At 32.1% G+C, this 25,076-nt stretch overlaps 2 protein-coding genes and 1 pseudogene across 5 annotated transcripts; 2 read left to right on the top strand and 1 right to left on the bottom strand.

Moving 5' to 3' along the window:
• Window positions 1-1,490: 1,490 nt before the first annotated feature.
• LOC123206632 (UDP-glycosyltransferase 84B2-like) lies at window positions 1,491-3,275 on the bottom strand. The gene has a single exon (XM_044623823.1). It carries the CDS (start codon window positions 3,192-3,194, stop codon window positions 1,680-1,682), a length of 1,515 nt encoding a protein of 504 aa, XP_044479758.1. The 5' UTR covers window positions 3,195-3,275; the 3' UTR covers window positions 1,491-1,679.
• A 5,291-nt stretch (window positions 3,276-8,566) lies between these two features.
• Window positions 8,567-10,305, top strand: LOC123206629 (annotated as a pseudogene).
• A 9,810-nt stretch (window positions 10,306-20,115) lies between these two features.
• Window positions 20,116-24,773, top strand: LOC123206631 (RNA pseudouridine synthase 4, mitochondrial-like). Of its 4 annotated transcripts, XM_044623822.1 has the most exons (12): window positions 20,116-20,464; window positions 20,840-20,911; window positions 21,065-21,202; window positions 21,288-21,335; window positions 21,434-21,514; window positions 22,074-22,187; window positions 22,303-22,404; window positions 22,650-22,758; window positions 22,868-22,914; window positions 23,029-23,239; window positions 24,270-24,317; window positions 24,404-24,773. In XM_044623822.1, coding segments are annotated over exons 1-11 (1,239 nt in total). In that variant the 5' UTR covers window positions 20,116-20,149; the 3' UTR covers window positions 24,272-24,317; window positions 24,404-24,773. The 4 variants fall into 4 exon arrangements, with proteins under 4 accessions (XP_044479757.1, XP_044479756.1, XP_044479754.1 ...); XM_044623821.1 differs by having other exon boundaries at window positions 24,270-24,773; XM_044623819.1 differs by lacking the exons at window positions 24,270-24,317; window positions 24,404-24,773 and having other exon boundaries at window positions 23,029-23,933.
• Window positions 24,774-25,076: the final 303 nt, after the last annotated feature.

Below are 25,076 nucleotides of genomic sequence, written 5' to 3'. Positions count from 1 at the left end.
GCAATTGATAACATAGATTCTGATACAAAATTTAATGTTATCATTAAATATTTAGTGCAATATCTGAATTCTTAGAGTATAACTAAAGTCTAAATGTTCACTTTTTTTTCTTTTTTTCACAAAATATATGCTTGAAATGGGCGATTTGACGGAAATTTTTTGTTTTCATAAATAAACTGCTTGAAGAACAACACTGTTAATTTTTAGACTTGATATGGGACTTTTACCACGGCCCTTCAGCCTGATTTTGTTCCATTAATTGTTAATGCAGAACCCATTATTCATTACGTACAATTGAACAAAGAGAAATTATTTTCTGTATTGAAAGAAGAATAAAGAGAATATTTTTTTCAGGCCAAATGACAGGTGGAAGTTTGAATTTTCGATGATTAGTAAGTAAAAATTTGGATTTGCATCAAACCTTGGGTGGAAAATAGTTATTTCGCCTTTTTTTTTTGTAAATTATAGGTGTACTTAGCTATTAGGGTTGAAGACCAAGTAGATGGGCGCTAGGATTACTTCCCTAGAAATTAGAATTAACAGAACACGGCAATAATATCATATCGAGTGATAAAGATAGCTGACGATGAAGTTGGATCGAGGAAAAATAGAATTTTGCTTCTTGCTGGCGATGCCTGAGATTTCTGACTCGGGTTGAGTGAAAACAGAATTCTATTGGATGGCAAGTTGAAATACAAATTAAAGTGAATGCAGATGGGTACAAAAAGCCTTTGTTCTTCGCACAGGCTTTATGCGTGCAGTCAATGTCGTCTACCTTCAGACTCTTCACGTGAATCACAGTTATTTTTCATCCACACATGCGTACTTCTTTTACAAAACTTTTAGATAATTAGTATTCCACAACCCAATATAAATCTTATAAGAGTGGTCGAGCAACATTCACAATTTTCTTTTTACTCGAAATTTTAGTGATCTCAGATTTGATATCAACAAATTGGCAGGGTTTCAAAAGCCATTTTATAAATTCCGTGAGGGATTTCAGATCAATTTAAAGAGAGGTAAGCTGATTTTGTTACATTGAGAGAATGGTATTTTTGTATTTCATGATTCAGTAAGTTTACATCCGAGCCTATTTATAGTAGAATAAGAAAGAAATAAAGTTAAGGAATTAGCCCACAATTAAGGATACAATTAGAAAGCCAATGATGTATACAAGTAGGGAGCTAATGGTCGAGCTAAATAATGCTAACAGCTCTCCTCAAACTCAAGATGGTGATGTATAATCCATGTGGAGTTTGTCAACAAGAGTACGAATGTAAAGAGGTAAACGAGCTTTGGTAAAGATATACACGTATTGACATAGGCAGGAAATAGGAACAAGATGAATGATACCTTGTTATTTGACATAGAAGAAGGCACAAAATACTCGGCAGTGATAAAATGTTACCAAAAAAATTACCAAACTTTCATACGAGGATTTTGATACCTTGTTACATGAATATAAAGACTTAATTGATTAAAAATGTTCATACCATAAGAGATAGATATCCTTACCATTTATTCATAGTCATTATTTTTATAGCAATTAATAGACAAATCAGATCGTAGCTGCATACTTCAAATTATTCCAACTATTCAATAATACATGCCTTTTTCAATTTTCACAAATGATGAAGACAGTTCCCATTATGTGAACCAGAACAGCTATAATAATACAATTAAGTCGTAACCTTATCTTGTTCTGCTGACTGGTTGTCACTTAGAAAGTGAAAACCTTCACTTTCACAAGAATTTCCATTGCTAATCTCATCAACCAACCACTGAATATTCAAGTCTGACGACCCGCCGCTAGCCACTGCCTTCGTTGCTGCAGCCTTCAATTCCATTACATTCTTCTTGTACTCTTCTGATTTGGGTCCATTAATGATTTCTTCAATGCATGTTTCCACTTCCTCAGTGCTAACAATACCCTCACTGTTTCGCCTAAGCTTTAGACCGATCTTGAAAACAGCAGTAACAAGCTTGGCATTTGTTGGTTGGTCAGACCATTGAGGAAATGTGATGACTGGCACTCCTGCAGCTATTGTTTCTGACAAAGAATTCCACCCGCAATGAGTTATGAAACAGACAATTGCTGGATGGGCCAAAACTTTTGTTTGGGGACACCAGGATGCAATAAAGCCTTGGTCTTTCGTTTCTTCGATGAACCCATTTGGTAATTGTCCAGCACCGTCAGATGTAGGAACTTCTGGTTGCTTGGCAACCCATAAGAATGGATGATTACTATTCTTCAGTGCTGTTGCTATGGCCTCCATTTGTTTTGCTGATAAGACGGTGATGCTACCAAATGATACATAAATAACTGAAGAAGCTGATTGTTTGTTTAGCCATTCTAAGCAAGCATCTTCAGGTTTCCAGAGTTCAACGCCAACATCGGAGTCTTCATCTTCACAAAGTAGTGAAGTGGGGACCAGAGGACCGACGGGTCGTATTGGACAAAGCTCGTACATGGAGTGAATGACGTCTTTCTCTAACTCTAAAAATGAATTGGCCAGTACCCATTTGTGCTTCTTCATGTTTTGGTACAAACCGGAGATCATTTTTAAGAGGCTATTGAATGGATTTGAAGGAAGAACAAATGAAGGAAGGTCTTCTGTGGACAACACTGGTAAGCCTGGTAACTCAACACTCAAGTCAGGGTTCTCTGAGGTGGGAAACGAGTTTAGTTTGTTGAAAAAACGATAATAAATAGCAAAGATTGAACATGGTTGGATCCAGAGCAAGGCACAAGGGACTCTATGCTGAACAGCAACATCAGCCGCCCAAGGAACAAACGGATTGATAACGATGCAAGAGAGCTTCTTGTGGTTATTATAGTAGTGTTCTATAATCATGTTTGAGAGGTTAACAGGACCGACTTTTTCTAGAGTGTTGAAGTAGTGATCTAAATCGGCTTTGCGGTCATAGTCTAAGTCGAACCCATCAGAGAAAAACAGAAGTTGGATCCCAGAAATAGAGTGGTTCTTGCTGTTGTTGCTTTCGTCTTCTGTGTTGGTGGTGGCAAATTGTTTAAGCAAGCGTTCTTGGATGTTTCCGGTACAGGCGAGTGTAGCATGGAGGCCCTTGGAGACAAGGCGTTTGCCAAGTCTAAGCAATGGATTAATGTGACCTTGAGCTGCGAATGCCACCAATAGCACATGATGAATGACTTGTTTGTCTTCCGTTAGAGCCATGAATGGTCAGACAAGCAAATTTCTCAGGAAAGACCCAAGATGAGGCTACTAAAAAAGAGAAAGAAAGGTGTTGTGGTGGAAACCGAGTATGGTATAGTATGATAAGCCGAAATCATATGCCCTATATATAGACGGTCACTAAGATTTGTGAGTCTTCAATGCGGTGCTCTCTAATTAGGATCAAAATATTTGTATTACTAAATAAAACTATTTCAAAGATAGTAATTTCCCCACAGATTTTATTGACTGTTTAATATAAATAATAAAACTATATGCATAATTTATATGTATAATTTTGTATACAAACAATGACATGTCACCATATAATTGGACATTCTTTTATCTTTAATTTAAAATTATTTAATCACATAATAATATATTATTATATATGTATAAAATTATACGCATAGATTGTGCACATAGTTTTACTCTTATATAAATCATAAAACTTTATTTGTAGAGGGTTTAATAAAATCTATCTTTTTCTTGTAATATATAAAGTAATATAAGTGATTAAAATATCTATATTAAATATTAAAATATTATAAGGTGGTTTTAATTTTTTACAATTATATCTTTGTAAAATTTTTATAAAAGAGATATCATTGTTCTCAATTAAAACCACAAATAATATAGAGAAAACTTTATAAAATAAATATCAACTTAAAAATAATAATTTAATTAATTAATTTCATAATTTGATAATATGGAAAATAATTAATATATTATTAATGGGAAAAATATTTTGAAAATATACAAAACAAACATTTAGCATAAGACATGCTAGTTTAATCAAACACAATATTAATTTATACTCAATAATTTGTAAGGGTTTTTAAATAAAATAATATTTAAATATTAATTTATTATTATCAAATAAATATAATAATTATTTATAAATATAAATTTTATCAAAATTAACAATTTATAATCTTTCAGGTAATCAATCATTGTTTAATATTTTATTTTTTGTAATATAAGATTATCTGAATTAAACGTATCCAAAATCATCCATCTAAGCATAGAAATCCACCTTTAGAGTTTCAGTCTAATTCTTAAATGGTGGAATTGCCTTATTTTCCTTGTGGGCACGCATATGTTTGTCTTGCTTGAATCGAAGACAAAGGAAATCCTATATATGGTGATACGTATGGATTCCTCCTTCAGCGTGCGCAAAAATGTCAAATACCAGGACGTCGACTAATTACCTCAAGGATTAGATGTATAAAACTTTTATTAAAGTTAATTACAGTCATATAGTATCTTTCGTTAGAAGTGGCTTAAATAAAATGTTAATATATTTTACAGATTTAGTTGTAAAGTCCGTTACTTTCACTACTTAGCCAGCATAATTAAGGAAATAATAACACTAATAATACATACTAAATTTACGTGAAAGTTCTATGTCCACCAAAACTAAATAAATAATGCGAAAAAAAAAAAAACCCTACTCAGCTTCTGTTGCCTTTATATTAGCCTAATAACCAAAATTCTAAACCTTCTGGTCTTTATCAACTCACAAACACTACAGTACGTTTATGTGAAATCTATTTTTCGGGATGTTAATTAAAACGGTCTTTATATATATAGTCATATTATTTTTATATAAATATAGTCATTTTTTAATTTGACTTCATTTCTAGAAGGAGAAGATTTTGAGATTTGGGATTGATTTTATCTCTATCTTCATATATATATTTCCCCAAAAATTGAAGTTATATATTCACTGTCCTCTTTATCATCATTTAACGCTTTCATGTATATGTACGTCGGGTTCTGGTCTATTTTTCGTATACTCGAGAGGAATTATTAGAGAACAAGTTAACGTTTGGAAAAAAATCTTTCTAGCCATGAAAATGACTCGTTAAGTGAAGATAGAGATAGCCCAACTTAATCAGTTTGTCTTCGTGCTCATGAATACTCACCTACCATACAATATTTTCAGCTCTACTCTTTGTTGATTGTGATGGAGATATTTTTATTCCGGTGAGAAAGCTATGGGTTAGTGAAAAAATGAGCAAAATTAACGGCTGTATACGAAACTAAATGACTCTTTAGGAGTTATTCAATATAACTAAAAATCTAAAATCAAAAATTAAAAAAAGTAATGTTATATGTACAAATAATATGTATAATTTTGTGTACAAATAATTATATATCATCGTGCGATGAGTACTTTTGGGTACTTTTAAATTAGAGATAGTCTAATACTTGATTATATAGTAATATGTCATTATTTGTGTATAACGTTGTATACATAATTTTATTGAAAACAAAAATACGATCACCCCCTTTTATATAAACTCTCAAAACAATATCACAACCAAACCTTAACACTCCCACTCAAAATCTATTATTGTGATTTCAAATTCAAGGAATAAAGTTTGTTACATTTAAATATTTATATGAATATTAACTCAAAATTACATTTATTTGATGATCATGTATTATTTTTTGGTGCGTTAAATTAATTTGGTAAGTTTCAAATTCAAGAATAATAGCTTGAATGAAATGATATTTTTTGGTAAAAATTCTAGGGGTTAGAATGATACATTGAATGAAATGATAAGGTTGGGGGTGGGTATACATATTTTTACACGTTTTATCCATCCATGTTTAACCAAGGTCTATACCCTAACAAACTCACATGTTTATAGGTCTAGTCACTACAACTCTATTATTGTCCATTTATAGTAACAAGTTTACAATTGTTATCAATTTATTGGTCATAATAACTATATGGTAATCACAAATTTTGTTACATTATAGATTTTGTTTTGCCCCCAAAATTCCCTCATTTTAGAATCAATTTATCTTATCATAGCAACATTGATTTTGTCACTTTAAATTTATTATCGCAACTTAGTATAGCAAATTATCTTATCTTATCATATTAACATTAATTTTGACATTTTAAGTTTATCATCACGACTTTGTATGACGAATTATCTTATTATAACATAACTTCACCTAAATGATTCATAAATTGTATGATATATCATGACTTCTTAAAGTTATTATCACCATAAATATTGTTATAATAACGAGTTTATAATTTTTGTAAGTGAATGTGTTACACTAAGTTAATGGTAATGGAAAATTTTATCACATTGTCATTTTTTTGGGTCGAAACTTACCTCCTTTGGAAATAAACTTATTTATTATAACACCATCAATTTTGTCAATACTTAATATAACAAATCACCTTGTCACAACCTGTTTTCATTAAAATGGTTCATTCATTGTTTAATATATCATGAATACCTAAAGTTATTTTCACAATAAATATTGGTATAGTAATGAGTTTACAATTGTCATCAATTGTTTGTCCCAATAATTGTATTTTGGTGCCAAAATTTTTTCCTTTACAATATCATGGCAAAATCAATTTCATCCCTTTAATTATATTGTCCCGATTTAATAAAATAATATACATGATGAAGGCAAGTATTGCCAGCCTTCTTTCTTCAATAAAATGATACGGGAATTCATATAAGTCTATCAACCGAGGAGAGGGGTTGTCTACAATGTAAGGGTAAAGTCTATTGCAAATTGTTTTAGATTCTAGATATTAATAAAGACTATTAGAAGAGGGATGATAATATACATTACGAAGGCAAATGTGCTTTTAAAATAATAGGCAACTCAAGTTAGAGTTTTAAATATCCAAGTCTTCTAGTCGCGCAAATTAACTAATATGGGTTATAAGCTTATGTTTTTTGTTATCATATGAAGCTTTTTATATTTTTTCCTGACAATATATAAGCTTACATTAGTTAATATGTGCAACTAGAAGGATTAAATGTGTGAAGTTCTACTTTGAGTTGTCTGTTATTTCCAAAAGCATATTTACCTTCATAATCTATATTATCTTCCATCTTTTGACTGGTTTTTGTTAATGCCTAGAATGTGATGACATTTGCCCTAGATTTCATCATGACAGCGCAATGCCCTCTCCTTCATTGTTAGACCAATATATAATTAATTGATATCATGTTCTAAAAATGTCACTGAGTAAAATTTGGTGTTTACAAATTATATGTCACAGTAGAATCAAAGTGATCGAAAAGACACCAAAAAACGTCGAAAATTGAAGAACAACTCTGTAAACCGAAGCATAATATCATAAATAAGAGAACATTTTCAATAAGCACCTCTTAGATTTGAAAGTTCCATTAACTCCTTTGAGTGTTTTTTGGTGGCAAAATTTGAAAAAGCAGAAAAAAGGGGTAAGGGGTGGAGGGTGTGGAAGGGGAAGGATAAAGGAGGGAAGAAGAAAGTAGGAAGTGTTAGGATAAAAAAATATAATATGTTTTAATTATTAGAAATGTAAATGATACCGTACTTATTTTATAATGTATAAATAATAAAAATGTCTTTTAACTATTAAAATCAAGGTTTTTAAAATTAAATTGGTATCAAATTAATTACTTTATTGGTTTTCGGTTTAATCAGTTTAATCGATCAATTTTAATCTAAACATTACAATTGAATAAATAATTATGAAATATTGAATTAATACTTCAGAATTATATATAATTATTTAATTAATTAATACGTATGTCATCTATCAAATATTCTCAAATTTACCATCAATACGGCTTTAAATTTGTTTATTTATATTAATAATATAATTCACAATATTAAAATACAAATAATTCAAATAAGGTGAATTTGATTCATCATGAGTTTTTGACTCAAATTTTAATAACATAAACTCTTTTGTATTTGGAGTCAAATATGTACAAAAATTCTTATAAATTAAAATTTCAATATTACCCGATGACTAATTTTGACTTGATTTAATTAATATTTTAATTGATAACTAATTGCATGAAAAATAGATTTGATTATGTACGAGTTTTTGGTTAAATCAGTCAAAATTGATTGGTTCGATTGAATTTTTAAAATTTTGATTAAAACTATTGTTCGATTTTAGTGAATAGTTTAAAAAATGATCATTTTAAATTAGAAAAAGTGAAAAATCTATTTTTTCATCAAAGCCCATGTGAAAAATACGTTGATAATGGATAATGATCATTTTTAAATATAAAAAGTGGGAAATCTATTATTTCATAGAAGTTCACGTGTAAAATACATTAATAATGGCTAAAAGGAAAATATAAAATACTGGTAATCTGTTCTTACGTCTGAATATTTTCTTAAATATAATTTCTCGAAAATCTTTTAGTGATACAAAACGTTATAATACTGTGAAACCTCACAAATCGGCATGCAACACACACATACACGAGTGACCGGCTATATATATGGCATATGATTTTGGGTTGCTGTATTCCATTTCCACTTAGAAACCTCTCTTCCTTTGATACTCTCGCATTTGTCTGTCCAGATTTCGTGTCAAAATATTCATGGCTTTGAAGGAAGACAAACAAGCTATTCATCATCATGTGTATGTGTGTTAGGATCCTAAATGCAAAGTATGGGACTTGGATCCCACATTGAAAAGTATGGACAACTAGTGTGGAGTTTATATGGTCTTAGGCTCTCTCATTTCAATAGTTAGCTTTTGAGGTGTGGTTCTCCTAAAGTTCACATCATTTGGTATCAAAGTCATCACCATATCTTTTATTTGCAATATCCAAAGTGCAAGGTATGAGACTTGGATCCCACATTAAAAAGTATGAGCAACTAGTATTGGGTTTATATGGCATTAGACTCTTCCATCTCAATAGCTAGCTTTTGAAGTGTGGTTCTCCGTGGCAAACGTTTAATCTCCAAAGGCCTCTATGTTGGACTCGCCTGCACCGAAAACGCTAAAGAGCATGTGCCCAACCCATTTACCTCTGATATCCGGTTTCTGTTTTTCTCTGATGGGTTCGACTTAGGCTACGACAGGACAAACAATTTCGATCACTACTTTGAAACTCTTGGAAAAGTTGGACCTGTTAACCTCTCAAACCTTATCAAAGAACACAACGGTTATAACCATAAGAAGCTTTCTTGCACCATTAGCAATCCGTTTGTTGCATGGGCGGCTAATGTTGCCGTAGAGCATAAAGTCCCTTGTGCATTGCTTTGGATCCAACCATGTTCACTCTTTGCTATTTATTATGGTTTTTTAAATAAACTAAAACCGTTTCCCACTTTAGAGAGTCCTTGCTTAAGCGTCGAGTTGCCAGGCTTACCGGTGTTGTCCACGGAAGATTTGCCTTCATTTATTCTTCCTTCAGATCCTTTTAGTAACATCCTAAAAATGTTATCTGGCTTGTATCAAAACATGAAGAAGCACAACTGGGTATTGGCCAATTCGTTTCTTGAGTTAGAGAAAGAAGTCACCGACTCCATGTCTGAGCTTTGTCAAATCCGACCAGTTGGTCCTCTGGTTCCTCTTTCGCTTCTCGGTGAAGATGATATCCTCGATATCGGGGTTGAACTCTGGAAACCTGAAGATTCTTGCTTAGAATGGCTAAGCAATCAAGCAGCTTCTTCAGTTATTTACATATCATTTGGTAGCGTCCTGGTCTTATCAGCAAAATAAATGGAGGCCATGGCAATGGCTCTTAAGAATTGTAGTCATCCATTCTTATGGGTGGTAAAGCAACCAGAATTTCCTAAACCTGATGGTGCAGGTGAATTACCAAATGCGTTCGTCGAAGAAACGTAAGACCGAGGCTTTATTGCATCCTGGTGTCCCCAAACAAAAGTTTTGGCCTACCCGGCTATTGCCGGTTTCATAACCCACTGTGGGTGGAATTCTCTGTCAGAAACAATAGCTGCAGGAGTGCCAGTCATCGCATATCCTCAATGGACTGACCAACCGACAAATGCAAAGCTTGCAACTGATGTTTTCAAGATTGGCCTAAGGCTTAGGCCAAACAGTGACGGAATTGTTACCACTGAGGATCTGGGGAAATGTATTGAAGAAATCTATAGTGGACCCAAATCAGAAGATTACAAGAAGAATGTCACGGAATTGAAGCTTGCAGCAAGGAATGCAGTAGCCAGCGGCGGTTCCTCGGGCATGAATATTCAGTGGTTGGTTGATGAGATTGTTAACGAAAATTCCTGTGGACGTGAAGGTCTACTCTGTGACAAACAGTCAGAAGAAGAAGATAGGGTCAGGCCGAGATCAATAAAACTATATTAATCACAGCTGTTTGGTTCTAATAATGACGATGGGAAACAGTTCCATTGAAAATACAACACATATTTTTATTCTATTAATAATGTGATGGAATCGTTTGAGAATGCAATGTGAACTGATTAATTTGTCTCTTGCTGAGAAAATTGCGATCACAGATGAATGACAAGATCACTATCTATTCTCGTCATGCAGACATATCCAATCACCCAAGAAAAAACAAAATGTTTCAGCGCCTAAATCTTTACTGTAGAGTCCTACTGTCTTATTATTAGTATAACTTGCATATAAAAACAGAAGATAAAACGCAGTGTTGTTAGAAGAAGACGAAGATGAGGTCGAGGACTCAACGTGTGGATCAACTTCTTAGGCTCTCACATGCAATTGAACATAGGGATGAAGCACATGAATTGAATTTGAACCATGGCTCATGTTGCTGAAAACTATGTATACTCAGTTTTTATTATCCAATTTAGTACCCAAAATCATATAATCGAAAAATTTTAAATTAAAGATAAAATAATATTCAATCACATGATAACATATCATTTAAATATCTAATTGAGTATTCAAAATTAGGTATATATAACATTATTCTATTAACATATCATGTTTATAAAATAAGCAATGATCTTAAATTTGATATAGCTTTATAATTATGATAATTTCAACACATGTGACTGAATTAAAAAATATATATATCTCAAATTAAAAATACACTCAGAAAAATTGATATAGTTTATGAAAATAATAAAACTATGCGTACACGTTTTTAATATATAATTTGAGTATATAGATAATGTAACATCATATGATTAGATAATTTTAAATTAAAAATAAAATAAAATTTAATTTTATAAGAATATATTATCTGTATAATCAGGTTATGTCCTTTCAATCTACTTTTGGGTCAAAATCGGCTAAGGCCGTGGAGCTTGGGTCTAGCATATAATTTTTTTAGTCCAGCCCATGCTAGCCCATTGAAAAAAAGGATTTGGATGGGTGATTTTTGGAAAGCGACTTTTAGTCTCATTTAGTCAAATCTTCATTCGTGATGGCTAAATACACCTCCTTTATAAAACAAATTTTTAAACCTCATTTAGTATCAGAGATAAATCTTTGAGCTTAGTTTCAGCACTCTAAGTGTATTTCAATAGGAGTACTCTATTCAAATTTCTCTATTGGTTTGTCCAATAGTAATAAATTTTTTATTTCATTCCAGAAATTTTTCCTATTCAAATGCTCCCAAAGAGAAACCCAGTTTTCTCCAATACTTTGTTTTCTCGTCCAGATTCCATTCATCATGAATTTCTCCTTGGAAATATGAAATCATTCAACCGAAAAATCAACTCCCCTAGCTACCTATTTCAAAAGTTCAGACTAAAATGGTGGTGGGACAATATGAATATGATGTTTCACCAATGAATGTTCCATAGTATCCAATCAATGCCCCCTCAGCCAACAAATGCCTTAACGCCAGACATGGTCAAATTCATACAAAGCAAATCCATTGCATCCTCATCCCTTGCAGGATCAAACTCCAATAAAAAAAAGGTCAAGTGGAAAGCTTTCTCAATCACAGGATGAGTAAGTGTAACAGTCTTCATGTAACTCAACATCTCCTTTTGAGCCAAGGGATATTTAAGTCACTACAGAAAAATATATACTTACGTCGTAATAACATTAGGTTAGAATGAGAATTTTAATATTTATCAAGAGATATAACTAAAAATGTAAAAAAAAATTAAATTAAATCTAATAATTTAAAAAATATTAATCTTTTTGAATTATAACTTAAATATTTTTAAAATATAATTATAATCATTTAATCCAATAATTCAACCATTTAGATTAAATAAATTATATTATAGAGTCACTTGGTTAATAATATATAAATAAGATATTTTATATTAAAGACTAGAATACGGCTGGGAAAGTCAAGACCTCATGAGCTTTTTTATTCTTAAATATAATTATACGTATCCATTTGAAATACGTAACTAAATATATAATTATATAATTAAATAATTTTAAATTAAAAATAAAATAATATTTAATCATATAATAATCTATATAAATATATATTAAAAATAATATTATATGTATCCAAAATAGATATATAAATAAATACATATTTATATATATATATTATAAATTAGATATTATTTTATCTTTAATTTAAAATTATTTAATTATAATAATATATATAAATATATATTTATTTATATATTTAAAATACGTATACATAAATTTTTTATATTATTAATATTATTTTTTAGCTAATTTACGCAGGTAAGGTAGACGTCATTTCAGAAGTCATGCATCAAACTTGGAATTTGGTTAATTTGATGCCATTTGGCAGCAGAAGTAGCATCTCCGGGAACTCAAGTTTCACTAAAACGACATTTATAACAGTTTAAGCCAACTCATGATGAAATGATAGCAAATATATTTATTAATTATCCAAATCATCGACATATTTTATTCCTTGAATCTCACCACAATTCCATTTCTCCCAAGGCAGGGAAGCCCACTTAGAACTTTATTTTATAAAATTAAAGTTCACCTTCAAGTTTACAGTTAGTGCTCCTTTTGAAACTTTTTATTTCTTTATCTAGAAATTAAGTTGCAGAAAAGCTGAATGGTGGAAATATTAAACTCTTGCTCATAGAAGCATTTCAGTAATAATGAGAATGTAAAAGAGAACAATTCAATACGCAAAAAACTATACATTTTTCCATTGACTCTGTGTTTTTTCCACAGGCTCTGAGTTTAATATGTCATGGAAAGAACAAAAATTGAACAAAATAAAGAAAGAATATACTTTAGATATGGATTACTAATGTTCATTGCCTGTATCAATAATCTTATGTCCCTCACCAGGACTTGGTCCAGAGTTCTTACTCTCTCCAAGACGTTTAGCATTTTTATATCTGTGTCCAACGCCGGGGCTCGGTCCTGAGTTCTTATTCTCCGTGAGGTGAAATCTTTCGGCAGACAAATCTGAGCTCTGCAATGGCCGTGCTTCTGTTGCGTAAGGCAAGGTGCTCAACAAGACAGAACCAAGAAGAAGAAAGAATATGCAAATAAACTTGTGCACTCTTCCTATGCCCATGTTAGATTATTAATTCGCTGAAGTCTGTATTGTTTGCAATGAATTTATTATATGAGGAGTTCCATTTATATAGACAAATCATGTCGATTGGGTGGCCGGGGGCTTTGTTGACTAATGTAACGCCTGTGATGTAAGGTTTAGAATTGCGGAGGTGCCGCCATCTTTGCAGGTTCATGATCGAACCGACAAAGCAAGGCCTTTAGAAAGTGCATATTCAATAAGAAAAAAGAAGTTCGGTCTCATGAAAAGACATTAAGAAGAGTCAGAAGGGGACTTTTCGTGCTAACATAAACAAATCTGATACGTCTGTTACATGCTTTAGACTCAAGTCTAGCTACCAATTCGGTCGCAGCGCTTCATCTTTGCAATATTACTTGTGTGTAAAATACTTATGGCTAAATGCTAACACTTTTGAAACTATGATATCAGATAATGATCCAACTATAAGCACCACAAGTTTCCCATTGGGAATCTCGAAGGCTTAGAGGCCGGCAGCGACAGTGATACCCACTTACCAATAACATGGTTCAAATTCAATTCATGTGCTTCATCCTCATGTTCAACAATGTGATTAAATTTTCAGAACTGACTAAGAAGTTTCAAAATTTTGAGTGCTTAACCTCATCTCTACTTAATAACATTACTGGATTTCAAATATAATATGTTATTCCAATTTACATGAAAAATGAAATGATACGAGTGTATGTGAACCAAAATTTGTACGTACATTAGATGAAAATGAAGTGTGCCAAACAAGTCAATAGAATCTAGAAAGAAGATTTAGACGGTGAAACCTTTTGTTATGGGAGCCCACCAGAAGAATGTTGATTACTTGTTTGAGTCTCTATTCATTCTTCCTGGGATTATAGCAAATAAGAGTCAATGCCTATCTAACTGCATGAAAGCTCCACAAACTGGTCATATAATAATGCTGGTTTACCCATCACTTCTGTTCAAATCACTGGGTATACCTCAATGTAGCCAGTGAGCAGGAAATTAAAGTTGCCCTCATGACCCTTCATGCATGATTATGTACTGTCAAATTTTAAGTCATGAATTAAGTACAAACATCAAGGGATACCTAATTTAATGATGGAACCATATCTTATTCTTATTTCTTATGGTATATGGTAATCAAAATAAAAAATAATCATAATTAGGAATATTTTTGAAGTCTGATTAAAGGTGACTGACTGGTCGCTGACTTTTACTTCAGTATATTTTAAGAGAAACAACTAATGGTTCACTTTTGACCTACAGATTAAAAATTTTTAAACATTCAAACTGACATCAAATATTTTGTCTTGGATAATATTAATGTACTGATCTTATGAAAATATAACAACACAAATCCAAATGGTCACTAGAAAATGATTAAATAAGAAATTCAAGAGATTCCTAATAAAGGTTTTATCAATTTCCTACGCTTAATTATTCGTTTAAAAAATATTGGAAGGTCATGAAAGACAATGACTCCGTCTGATGATAAGAGACAAGTGGAGAAAGAGACGAATATTCCTTGACTCTATGGACTGGTAGATGGAAAGAGAGAAGAAAAGGCAAGCATAGCTAGCATACTTCCATTATGCATAAATGCTTCCTAATTAATCTATACAATATAGCAAATATACCTAACTTCTATCCATTTAGAAAAATGCAGTGTTTCTGGAACTTGGCACTGTGAATTGTGACAGTGATCAGTCTGGAATTTACAAGGTAATTAGCTTTACTTTATCATAAATTTACAAATAAGAAAAATATGTCAACGCTGGGCTTTAAAGCAAGGGTACACTTCGGAACATGTGTAAGTGACTGTTAGATTAAAGATTTAAACAAGTGAAAATAAGTCAGGGTAAGGTTGTTTGAGTGTCTAATACAAGAGGCTACAAACCATTATAGTTATAAAATTGGTCACTAGGTTAATAATTTTACATATTTGATATATAATCAATTTGATTTAAATAAATTTAAGTCAAGTTATATAAGTAAATTTAAGTAGAGTGAAAAATAACTCTCACCATTTAATATAACATTATATCACGTGTTATCAATTTGATGGATACAAACAAAACGTGCTCATCAAGACTCTTTAGTGACATGAATCATCATGATTAGCACATGACACAAGCATATGACACATAACATAGTGAATAGATACCATCATCATGAAGTCTCATTACCTACCCCAAGCCTCCATGTGTCATATGTGAAGAAAAGTGAGGAGTGCTCAAAGTTTTGCCCGCACTATACGAAATAGGAAAATTGTTATATGATAAAATCTTCTCTTTATTAAACTCATAAAATGACATTTAAAGAGTTGATAAGTTATAAGAATAATGATTAAACACTTTGTCTATTCATTCTATCGTTCAAGAACACTTAATAAATATTTTATTAGTCGATAATTATATGAAAAACTTTAAATGATAGGATATTTCACTGATATTTAATAGATTTATTTTCTATTCTATTTTGTATTTATTGAGTTAAACAATAGTCTCTTATTAACTTAAAATTATGTTATAATTATAATTATTTTATTATATATGGGTTTAACTTGAATAAAAATAAATATCTAGAATCATGTTTAAATTAAAAATATCTAGATATTGTATTTGACTACTAAAGGGATTTGCTGGAATGGATATTCCAAATACTTTTCTTATCCGATAACGAAACTTACTATGACAGAATAGACACAATAAATTTTAGATTATTAAAATGTTTACCAATCGAAAAGAAGTACTAATAATTTAAGATAATATCTGGCAATTGCAATGCCAATTTGATCGAATGGTGTGCACGGGGTTTTGACCTAGAGCTAGAAAAGCTATCACATTCCAATAGTATATATAAATTATAAGCCATCACATTCTCAAAATCTTATTAAACTAAAATTAATGTGCCAAGACCAGTCAAGCCAGCTAACTCATTGTTGCAATTGAATTAAAATTTCTGCATGTGCTTTTTCACCTAATTAACTTGAATCCAGAATACCAGAGAGAAGTGGGTAAGTGCCAAGTGTCTTCCATCACCATTTACTTGGCGTTCATCTACATTAGAAAATATATATATTGGCAATTTGACTTCACTGTGGCAAGCTGTGGAAAAATTGCTTTGCGGCTCTTTTTTTGGATGTCTTCGACGTCAAGACTTTAATTCCTGCGTTAACTTGTGATAAGATGGCATATACAGTAAACTCCCACCGAGAATGATTATCAAATACGTTACGTGGAAGTTAAAACAAAGTAGGACAATATCATTTTCTTTAAAAGGACTTTTTTTTCATATTTAGGTTTATGTCACTGAAAATGCTTAAAATAATCAATGAAACAATTGTCAAAACAGCGAAACAGTCCGGAAAATATTCAAGTTACTATATAAAACTGCTGAATTCTTTCTATTTTTTCAGTTTGAACAGAGAGTGGTGAGTCTCCATGCCATTAGTCTCCTCTCCCAAGATCTACCGTATGATTTGCATGCTTAATTCAAGGATATTCACATGGTAACATTTGCTTTTTTTAACGTGAGGTTGCAGAATATATGGGTAAGTAAAAGAAGGAGACAAAGCTTGAAACTAGACCATTGTTTCTGGGTACAACAGCAGTTGTGAATTTAGTTAAGCCTAATTTTGTTCTATGCAATGTTTCTGGGTCAATGGACATTTTAGTCTACTAAAAAGTTGCTCCGAACACTCAATTTCTGGCGAAATAGTTGCCTAATCCATCTTTCTTCATAAATTGTTAACCTTTTCTCTGTAACTCTATATTTCTCAATTTTCTGAAAAATTGCGACAATTTTTAGTTTATAGTAAACAAATTAATATCGTTACTATCCTTATTAGTTTTTCAAACAAGTGAATCACATTTTCTCACCTAAGATTTGACCTTGAACCTTTTACACCCCTTAAAATATAAACCACATTTTCCACCCAAAATTTAATGCTATTAATAAAAAATTAGATTAACACAATAAAGAAAATTAAATTATTATATTACCCCTTAGTACACTTTCTCTCCTTCTCTTTCTTCTCCTCCCCTTTGTTTTTCTTCTTCTCCTTCCTCTTTTAATTACTAATTTACATTGACAAAATTGAATCCATTGTACATCTACAAATATGTGACAACTATTTGATCAACATTTACCAAGAAATTAGTTGGTTCATCATCACCAAGGCACCAATGTAAAATCCAAAAGCACAAAACACCACTTAAGTTGGACCTAAGCCTCCAACAATTTCAATGAATCCACAAGTTCAATTCAACAGGAAGCATGGCAAAAGAAACCCCGATAAAAATAAAAAGAAACACTATATTAGGGGAAGACCAAAGATCCATTCCATTCAAGTAAATGAAAACTTTCCCATAAAAAATCTAACTAAAAGTAAGTTGCAATTGTGAAAATTTAAAAGAAAAAACTTACAACACCATAGAATGACAAATATGTATAAGCTTATATGATGGTTAATTAATTGAATTTGTCTTTCTTCTCCATTAAATTGAACTAGAATTGGTGGGTTGTGCTTGCGCCTGGCCCAAGTGGCAATACAATAAAAGGGTGATATAAATCTTGAAAAAATCATATCTTAAAAGTTAGTCATTAAAATTGGAGAGTTTAAAGTTATATAAACCCTATATTATAAGTCATATTTTTTAATATAGATTTCAAATCTTATACCTTACATTTAAGATCCTAATAAAATATGACTCATGAGTTGTGATTGTATTATAGGATTCTTTGTTTGGCTCTCTCGCTTACACAACTTCTCGTCTTCATACTTCATTTTCTTCAATTTGTGCACATCCAAAAGCATCTAAACTCTGCTTACATCCAACATCAACAACAACTAAATAACTAAAACATCTTTTTTCTTGTCTTGAGCTCTTTGGCTCCTTCTGTCTATTGTATTTAGGTTTTTAAATCACAATCTTCTTCTCCTCTTTGCGATTTGTTCACTTACGAATAAGATTCTTTGTCTCTCTTTCTCTCTTTTTGATTTTTTTTTTAAATTAAAAAAAAATACTTTTATATGTTTTACTTTTGAAAAGTGAAAATGATGATGAAAAAGTGTCCAGGATGAAAAAATGTTTTTAAACCAAACCTTCAGTGGGGAAATGTAATTCACTCTTTTCAAACAAGGGAAAACAAGCCGAATGGATAAAGATGTTAAAATGGTCACACAAAAAGTATAGCTTTTAGGCATTAAAATCTTAGACTCAGAAAATCCAACTACTTGTGATGTGATCTTTGAATTATTGAGTGAAATGCATTGAATTCAACTCATGCATGCATGAAGTAACTGTGTTGTATGTATCATTACATATGATTTCTAATCTAATGAAGAATGAAATTTAATCAAATTCATAAGAATTTTTTGTCAACTCCCCATTATTTGTACACTTCATTGTGCTCTTTTCAACACATTGCCTAATTAATATAATTGACCCGTCCCTTACGGCTAAAGAAATGATATAAATCCAATGCAACCTACTTACTTGCCTGCATGGCTTATGTATAAATAAAAAGCTGCCCAAAGAAAATAATCTCCAACTCTTTTTTACTGTATATAATGGGTAGAGATCTCGAGTATCTCATTGTTCTTCTCCTCTTGTTGAGTTGTGCTGTCTTTGAATCAGAAGCTGAGTCGTCTTCGAAAGAGATGATGATCGATGATTCACTGGAAAGATTTTCTCTGGGAGCAGTCAAGCATTCTGGGCCTAGCCCCAGTGGCCCTGGCCACAGGGCAAGAAGTCGTCAAGCTGAACACTTTGGTCAGACTTCCGGTAGCCAACATGTACAATTTAGCCGCTTTCACCACTGATTGAGCGCCCTTTTTGTTTATAGAATTCTTTTAAGTATCCTTCATTATAAGATATATATATATATATAAAAGAGCACTGTTGTGGAACCGGACTCCTCCCTTCTTCTGATACTTACAACATTAGCTTCTTGTATTTCTTCTTTAATTTTTCCCCTAAAGTTTGAAAATAATGTAATTAAATCAATATTTGATTTAATGAAGTAAAATAAAAACCCTACTTACAACTCTATTTTTGTTGTATATGTAACCACGTGTATTATGTTCAAATAATACTTTTAATTACTAAAAATAAAATATTACATAATATTATAACATTTTAAGATAAATCTCACATTGACAAAACACAAGAGAAATATTGAGTTTGTCTAGGTATCTCACATCACTTGGATTGCTAAGATGACGGCTGGTTAAATACCTTGTAATTTTTTAAACTATTAAAACGGATTTTAGATTACAAAACTCAAAAATAAAATCATAATAAATTGTGTGTCTAATACAAATAATATATTGACAGTCGATCGAACTATTAAAGATAATTACAAAGTACTGAGATAATATTTTATATAATTATTTTAAAATATTTTTATATTATTTATTATATTAATTGAAAATAAGAATATTTTTATTTTAAAAATTTAATAAACAAATAATAAAATTATGATTAAAACAAAATAAAATAACACCAATAATAAAAACTAAATTATCATAATAATTTTTAAATCCTCAGACTAAACGCATATGCACCTCTCAAAGTCGAGTATAAAAATGACGATCAATATATTGGGCCTATATACAACGAAATAAAAAAAGCCCAAGCCCACAATTTAAATTAAGTAGCTTTACAAAACCCCTCGACCCCTCTCCGAATTGATTCACAGCAAATGAAGAGCTTCCTCTAACTTAAGTTAACGTTGATGGTAGATCCGAGCCTCCTTTGCCGCTCCCTCGTCCTCCGATTGCAACCGTGCACCGTCACTTGCGGGGCCATCAGATGTTCCATAACGGCCTTTCAGCGATACTACACTACAAATAAAGATGGTAGTAATAATAGAGGTAAATGGTTCACTTTGCCTCCTTTCAGTTCCACCATAAACGGCTCGAATTTGGGAAAGCAGCTGGTCGGCGGCCCAAAAGTCTCCACTTCTGAAATGACGGCGCTTAAATGGGTTCATCAGTGCTGTCCTCAGTTGGCTAGAAGTCTCATACAAAAGCTTTTTCGTTTGAGACAGGTTTTTGCTTCCCAGTAGCAACGTGTTTATTTTATTCATGAAATAATATAGATATCTGCTTGTTATTTATATATATAACACTGTGATGAAGCTTATGGCTTTAACTTTGCCCCATTAGGATTCAGAATTGAGTACCCCATTAGGATTCAGGATTGAGTACGCTGAGAAATTTAGAACTTTAGGTTTTTGAACAAAACTGATCGAAGTGACATTGTTGTTTCTAGAATCTTCAATTTTATTTGAAAACGTTATGAAATTTTGTCATTTTTTAACTTCTCTTGTGTGTGACAACTTAAAATCTTGGTGGAAAATGAAGGATCATTTTAAAGTGGCTAGAGTATAAAATTGTTTTCTCAAGGAATATCATCTATGCAGGTTCGAAGAGAATTCATAACCATCAAAAGTTCAGAAAATGGTGGTCAGTTACAAGAAAGTAAACTCAAAAGGGTATTTAATAAATCACCTTATTGATTAAAATTAGCTTCTTCTTTCATGTGTACATGATACATAATAACATTTGCTGTTATACTAGTTCATAATGATTTACTGATACTGAACTTAGGCAATCAAAAGTTTGTGTTTTTTTTAAATTACTGGAAGGTGGCAGCCAAGGACTTGTTGAAGTTGGGAGATCGAATCTTTCTCCCCATTACCATCCAGGAGTTTCCTACTGAGAAACAGGATTGCCCTTGCACTGACGAAGAATTGAATTATATTCGTAGCCTGGAGTTGTATAAGGTCCTCATGTTCAATTCTTCTATGGTTCTCTGTGTTTTTCTATGTCACTTGAATCACACAACTTTATATGGATTTAAAAATTCAGGATTCAGCCATTATTGTTGTCAACAAACCTCCTGGGATGCCTGTTCAGGTAAACTAACAAATGTTGGTCTCTACTTTTTTTTCCCCCAAACTTCTTTATTTTCGGCGATTATGATTGTAATTTGTCTTATATTTATGCTGTAACAGGGTGGCATTGGCATTAAAAGAAGTTTAGATGAGCTAGCAGCTACCTCTTTAACTTATGATTACTCAGAGCCGCCACGGCTGGTGAGTTTCCCAGTGACTCAAGTATAAACAATTCACATTATTAATGAGAATATAAAGAGTTTTAACTTATTTTTTTCTACTTGAGATGAAACATTGTACTGCCTTTGCCTGCTCAGGAACATGCTCAAAAACGCATCAGTAGCATATTCATTGATTTATGAGGTTGCCGTAAAGTTATCAACTATGTACTTAATTATTCAGTCGTGATATGTTTGAATATCAAAATAATATATGTTGCTTTAATGGTTGATTTCGACCTGAATGGTGATTTATCTGTTCAGATTCTGGAAAAATTAATTTTATCTTAGAATTTTGGTAGGAGTTCTGTTTTAGATCCCGAAGTTTGTGTTTTTGATAAACATTTTGCCATAGTATTGGATGATTGTAAATTTTATCATTTTCATGTTGTATCTTGAGCTTTTGGTTCGCGGTTTTCTCTTTTTGTTGACCTTTTCTGGGTGTCAAAAGTACATGTTCATAATGGAAGTGATTGAGGAATATAGATCCTTATTCATATTTCACAGAATTTTGATAATTACTTTTTATATGTGTTCTGTAGGTACATAGACTTGACAGAGATAGTAGTGGCATATTGGTGATGGGAAGGACGCATACAAGTGCAACAGTTTTGCATTCTGTATTCCGTGAGAAAACTATTAGTGCATCAAAAGATGTAAATGTCTTATGTTTTAGCCTGTACTTGCTTTATCATTTTAAGCCTTTCATGTTCATTTATGTGCATTATATTTGCTCTGGGATAATTTCCATTTATCCTGTTGTCTTATTAGGACATTAACAATGAAAAGAGAATCTTGCAAAGATGGTATTGGGCTCTTGTCATTGGATCTCCAAGACGCTCAAGGGGTTTAATATCAGCACCATTGGGAAAGGTTAGTATAACCTTGACTGGAATGCTTAAACAAAATTTACAAAGTTGAAAGGTTTTAATGTACTGCCTTATGGGGACTCGGTTTGATTTGTTGTGTGTGCATGAAAGAAAAGAGAGAGATGTCGGATATCTGATTTACAAGTTGCAATTTGAGCTAAACTGCAAGCTATTCTGATGCCTTGTAATTTCCCTGGTCTGTTGGTTGGTTTCCCCTAAAATTTTAACTCTGATTTTACTGACCATCAGGTTGTACTGGACAATGGAAAATCCGATCGAATCACAGTTGTTAACAACTCTCAAAATATGACATCACAGCATGCAATAACAGAGTACAGAGTGATTGATTCATCTCATGGTTAGCAGAGTACTGAATCATCACAGTTGTAAAACAATTTACACCATAACACTCATTCTTGTGGAAATTGTTTTTGTTTATGCATCTTATTCTTCTTGTCATAATGCAGGTTACACATGGTTAGAGTTATCTCCTCTTACTGGTAGAAAGCATCAGGTATATATTATAACCAAATACTATAAAGATATCTGTATGCATCATTGTCTCATGATTCCTTACTGATTTTTTACCCTGTTCAAATCCTATTTTAATCATGTTTGGGTGCCACAGCTCCGCGTACACTGTGCTGAGGTGCTGGGTACACCTATAGTTGGAGATTACAAATATGGTTGGCAAGCTCATCGGAAGTGGAAAGAGTTGCATTCATCTGATCTTATTAAGAACTCAAACGAGAAGGTTTCGAAAGAAAAAGCTCTTCCCTTTGGCCTTGATTTGGAGAATGGAAGCATCCTTGGAAAGCACCCTCACCTGCATCTTCACTGTAAGGAAATGATTTTACCCAATGTGTCTCAGGCTGTGCAAACTATGCAATCATCTTCAGACTATGATCTTTCAGAATTGAAAACCCTGAAGTTGGTTGCACCTTTGCCTTCACACATGCAAAGAAGTTGGGATTTTATGAATTCTTGAACCAAAACCATAATTGCGAAAACTTGCAGATAGGGACGTCATAAAACCGAATTATTAAGCAACCTGACTGCCCTGATCCAGACCTGTCAAGTTGTATTAGTTTATTCTTCTACCAGTATACATACAGTGCTCAAGTCAGTTGTAGGATCCTCCTATTTTAAACCATGAAACCTGACCCAACCCAAATACAATTTGTACACAATAAAGCCTGCCAGCATCTTAACCTTTATATATGTCATTTTCTTCATGCAAGCTTCATTCTTCAAGTCCTGAAGTAGAACTTATACAAAGTCCTTAGAATTTTCTCAACTTCAAGTTTCATATTGTAGAGTTCTACATCATCTCGGCTGTAGCATAAGGTCCTTTAACTTAGGTTTCCTCAGTTTCTAACCATTCTTTTCTTGCTCAACAATTGTGGCGAGCTGGATATTTGTCTGTCGTGGTTTATTTTATTGAAATTGTGAGACAAACTTTGAATGAAACATGCAAATTAACGTTGGATCAATTAAATTCAGTGGGAGTTGCTTACTGCATTTTCATTTCAATCTTTGATTTTAGATCCTTTTATGGATCTTTCTGCTTAGCTGTTTTCTGCAACTTGTTGATCTGAATAACAGTACATGCATGTAATTTTTTAAAGTTGCATATACATGGTAGGTAAAGTCTTAGCATCAGGGAATCATGATGATGAGTTATTACCTGTACCGATAAATAACACAGCATGCTTTAGTTGTTTTAGGTTATGCACATAGTAGGTAGAATATGCATCATTATTATACAATTCTGTTAATCTTCAGACTTAGAAAAGTATGTTTATCTTTGTGGTGGCATTAATCACCAGGGACTCAACATCCACAATTATTATTATCTTCATTTTCCAGGATCCAGAGTCAGCAGAATGGTTGAACAACTTTATCAAACTGCTTCATGTAAGTGGATATTACAAATTAATTGTGTCAAGTCAGGCCTTTTAATCGTATTCTTTTAAATTTTCGCATGAAATTGAGATTGTTAGTGGTAAGCATGAAATGATGATAATGATCAAAGGATAAGAACGAGCTGATATTTTGATAATTAAAGGCGACTGAGTTGACCGGCAAACTGTTGGTTGATGTGGGCATATACAATTTCTCTTTTTCAGTGTTTCTCATTGTGAATAGGTGAGAAATCATCCTTCCATAGTTTGCGTTTGCCTTTGCGCCATTTATTTGGACGAAATGAAGACCTCTTTTGGATTTTATAGAAGTATATGTATGATATATCACATTGGTCGATAGTTTTAAAATGCCTTTTTATGTAGTCAACTTAAGTACCTGCCCAACTTTATTTAACAAAATTCGCTCTTTACTGCTACACTGCATGTTGAATTGGGCATGCTTTTCCCATGGTTCGGTGAAGTAAGATTATTCTATTGGCTAGTGAGATTTGAATCAATGACTCATTACCTAATATTCTATAAGAAAGTCCTCCCATCTTATAAAGTTATGACTATGAAACAATTATCAATAGTAGAACTAGAATCGATCTTGATCAAATTTAAGTAAGATTTAATTTAACTATCAGTTGGGATCAATAAGTTGAGATTTAAATTTAATTTAAAAATAATTTAATTTTAGAAGGAAAATGAGCTTTAGCAGCTCAATGAATCTACCCATAATCAAGAGTTGCTTTAAAGCTAAAAGAAAGAG

The sequence above is a fragment of the Mangifera indica genome, unplaced genomic scaffold, assembly GCF_011075055.1.
Source record: "Mangifera indica cultivar Alphonso unplaced genomic scaffold, CATAS_Mindica_2.1 Un_0044, whole genome shotgun sequence".
NCBI lineage: Eukaryota > Viridiplantae > Streptophyta > Magnoliopsida > Sapindales > Anacardiaceae > Mangifera > Mangifera indica.
Note: the sequence above shows the minus strand (reverse complement) of the source record. Positions and strands in the feature narration are given on the sequence as shown.

Bases quoted from the DNA above. Each gene is read 5' to 3' on its own strand.
- LOC123206632 (XM_044623823.1), bottom strand. From the start codon at position 3,194: ATGGCTCTAACGGAAGACAAACAAGTCATTCATCATGTGCTATTGGTG.
- LOC123206631 (XM_044623819.1), top strand. From the start codon at position 20,150: ATGGTAGATCCGAGCCTCCTTTGCCGCTCCCTCGTCCTCCGATTGCAA. The intron at 20,912-21,064 runs GTATTTAATAAA...AATTACTGGAAG, and splicing joins AAGAAAGTAAACTCAAAAGG to GTGGCAGCCAAGGACTTGTT. The intron at 21,203-21,287 runs GTCCTCATGTTC...TTAAAAATTCAG, and splicing joins GTAGCCTGGAGTTGTATAAG to GATTCAGCCATTATTGTTGT.